The sequence below is a fragment of the Choloepus didactylus genome, chromosome 4, assembly GCF_015220235.1.
Source record: "Choloepus didactylus isolate mChoDid1 chromosome 4, mChoDid1.pri, whole genome shotgun sequence".
Taxonomy (NCBI): domain Eukaryota; kingdom Metazoa; phylum Chordata; class Mammalia; order Pilosa; family Megalonychidae; genus Choloepus; species Choloepus didactylus.
In genome coordinates, this window is record NC_051310.1 from 152,671,311 (window position 1) to 152,673,515 (window position 2,205).

General features: G+C 37.3%; 1 protein-coding gene across 1 annotated transcript; it reads left to right on the plus strand.

The window, feature by feature from the left end:
• Positions 1-629: 629 nt before the first annotated feature.
• On the plus strand, positions 630-1,556 carry LOC119532915 (olfactory receptor 4K15-like). The gene has a single exon (XM_037835151.1). It carries the CDS (start codon positions 630-632, stop codon positions 1,554-1,556), a length of 927 nt encoding a protein of 308 aa, XP_037691079.1.
• The last annotated feature ends 649 nt before the right edge of the window (positions 1,557-2,205 follow it).

Sequence of the window (2,205 nt, forward strand, 5' to 3'; positions counted from 1 at the left end):
TATAATATCACTCTTAAGGATGAGCAACACAGTTTCCTATTTGTAAATCATGCTAATTTGCACATGTAAATATTTTCATGGTAAGGGAGCAAAGGCACAGGATCTATTATATATTGAATACCAGCTACAGGCCAAGAAATTCTTAAAGTACTTTGGCTTTCCTAATTCTTCTAACCTTACCCCAATCCTGTGAGGCATACAATATATTTACCCCAATTTACGGATTTAAAAACTGAACCACAGGGAGTTTGGTTTGCATAAGATCACAGAACTGGGAAATATAACAGAAAGAATTTAAAATCTGTCTTACTCTTGAGCTTCACTCTCCTATGTAACCTATTTTGTAGGAATTTTTAAATGTTGGTGATGAGGTGTAAACTGTATTTTTAGAATATAGGGGTCATGCTGCGATACACATATGAAAGCTCAGGATGTACGGTAGCTACAAAACAAATGATTGCATAAAATGTGTGTTTGGGAGCATAAGAGGATCTAATGTACATAAGTATATTGAGTGGAATTTGATGATTGGTTTGGCTTGGCTTATTTAGTCTCACAGCCTATGATGTTATTTGCATTTCCATTTTACTTTGAAGGAAAATTTCTGAACTGGGATCAAATTGGAAATCATGGACCAAGGAAATACCTCAAGAGTTACTGAATTTGTTTTGCATAGCCTTTCAGGTCCTCGAGAGCTTCAGCTTTTCTATTTTGCATTTTTTACACTTTTCTATTTATCCATTCTGCTGTGGAACCTCCTCATTGTGCTCACGATCATCTCTGAACCTGTGCTACACACACCCATGTACTTCCTTCTCAGTAACCTCTCCTTCATTGATGTGTGTCTGTCCACCTTTGCCACCCCCAAAATGATTGTAGACTTCCTCCTGGAACAAAAGACCATCTCTTTTGAGGGCTGCATGGCCCAGATATTCTTTCAACATGTCTTTGCTGGTGGAGAAATGATGCTTCTGGTGGCCATGGCATATGACAGATATGTAGCCATATGTCGACCCCTGCACTATGCAGCCATCATGAGCTTACGCAAGTGCACAGGCTTCGTGGTGGGCCCCTGGATCACTGGGGTTCTGCACTCATTAAGTCAGCTGTTTTTCATAGTAAACCTTCCATTCTGTGGCCCCAATAAAGTGGACAGCTTTTTCTGTGACCTTCCCCTGGTTATCAAACTTGCCTGCACTGATACATATCTCCTCCAGATTCTGATGGTTTCCTACAGTATTCTAATGGCTGTGATCTCCTTTGTGCTCTTGCTGATCTCATACTCTGTCATCCTGGTCACCTTACGACGTCGTTCCTCAGTGGGCATGGCCAAGGCACGGACCACTCTGACTGCCCACATCACTGTGGTGACCCTTTTCTATGGGCCCTGCATTTTCATTTATGCCTGGCCTTTTGGCAACTTCCCAGCAGATAAGTTTCTCTCAATATTCTATACTGTTTTCACCCCTCTCTTAAACCCCTTGATCTATGCTTTAAGAAATAAGGAAGTAGTAACAGCAATGCGAAAACTGAGGAGTCGACAGATAAGTTCTTGATAATCTCGAAAATTTCCCTTGTGATAAATAACAGCCCATGATAAAATTCTGGTCACTTCACCTTCCTCTATGAATCACTGTTATGTCTGAAATGCCATAGGGCACATTTCCTTTGTTTTTGTATCAGAAACACACTACCTCAGATAACACTAGAGTGGTATTTCCTACCAGTTGTTTTTGATATTGTTTCTATTTTATTCAGACTAAAATTAATTTTAATAATAAAAGTCTTCATTGTTGATAAAAATTAATATTTCTTTCAAATTCATGCCTCTTCTGCTTAACTTGAAAAATATAAATATGTACCAAGCACTAATGTAAGATATTTAAGTCATATTTTAAGTTTAAGACTGTTATTTAATTTACAGATATTTGTAGTCATTTCATTTGATATCAGAATTAATGGCAGGTAATTATAAATGTTACATAGTAGGATATGTTCCACCATTCTCACCATACAGATGTTGGAGAATAAATTTGATTACAGATCTAAACTTGTCCTTCTTCCTCCTTTGTATATTTACAAACATGCCTATGTGTATAACCCTTTTTATTTGGATTATTTCTATCTGAACCAAAGAACTAAATGCATTGAGATAAATTGTTTTTTATATATGAATTCTCACTTTAAACTATACAAGATTAGGGA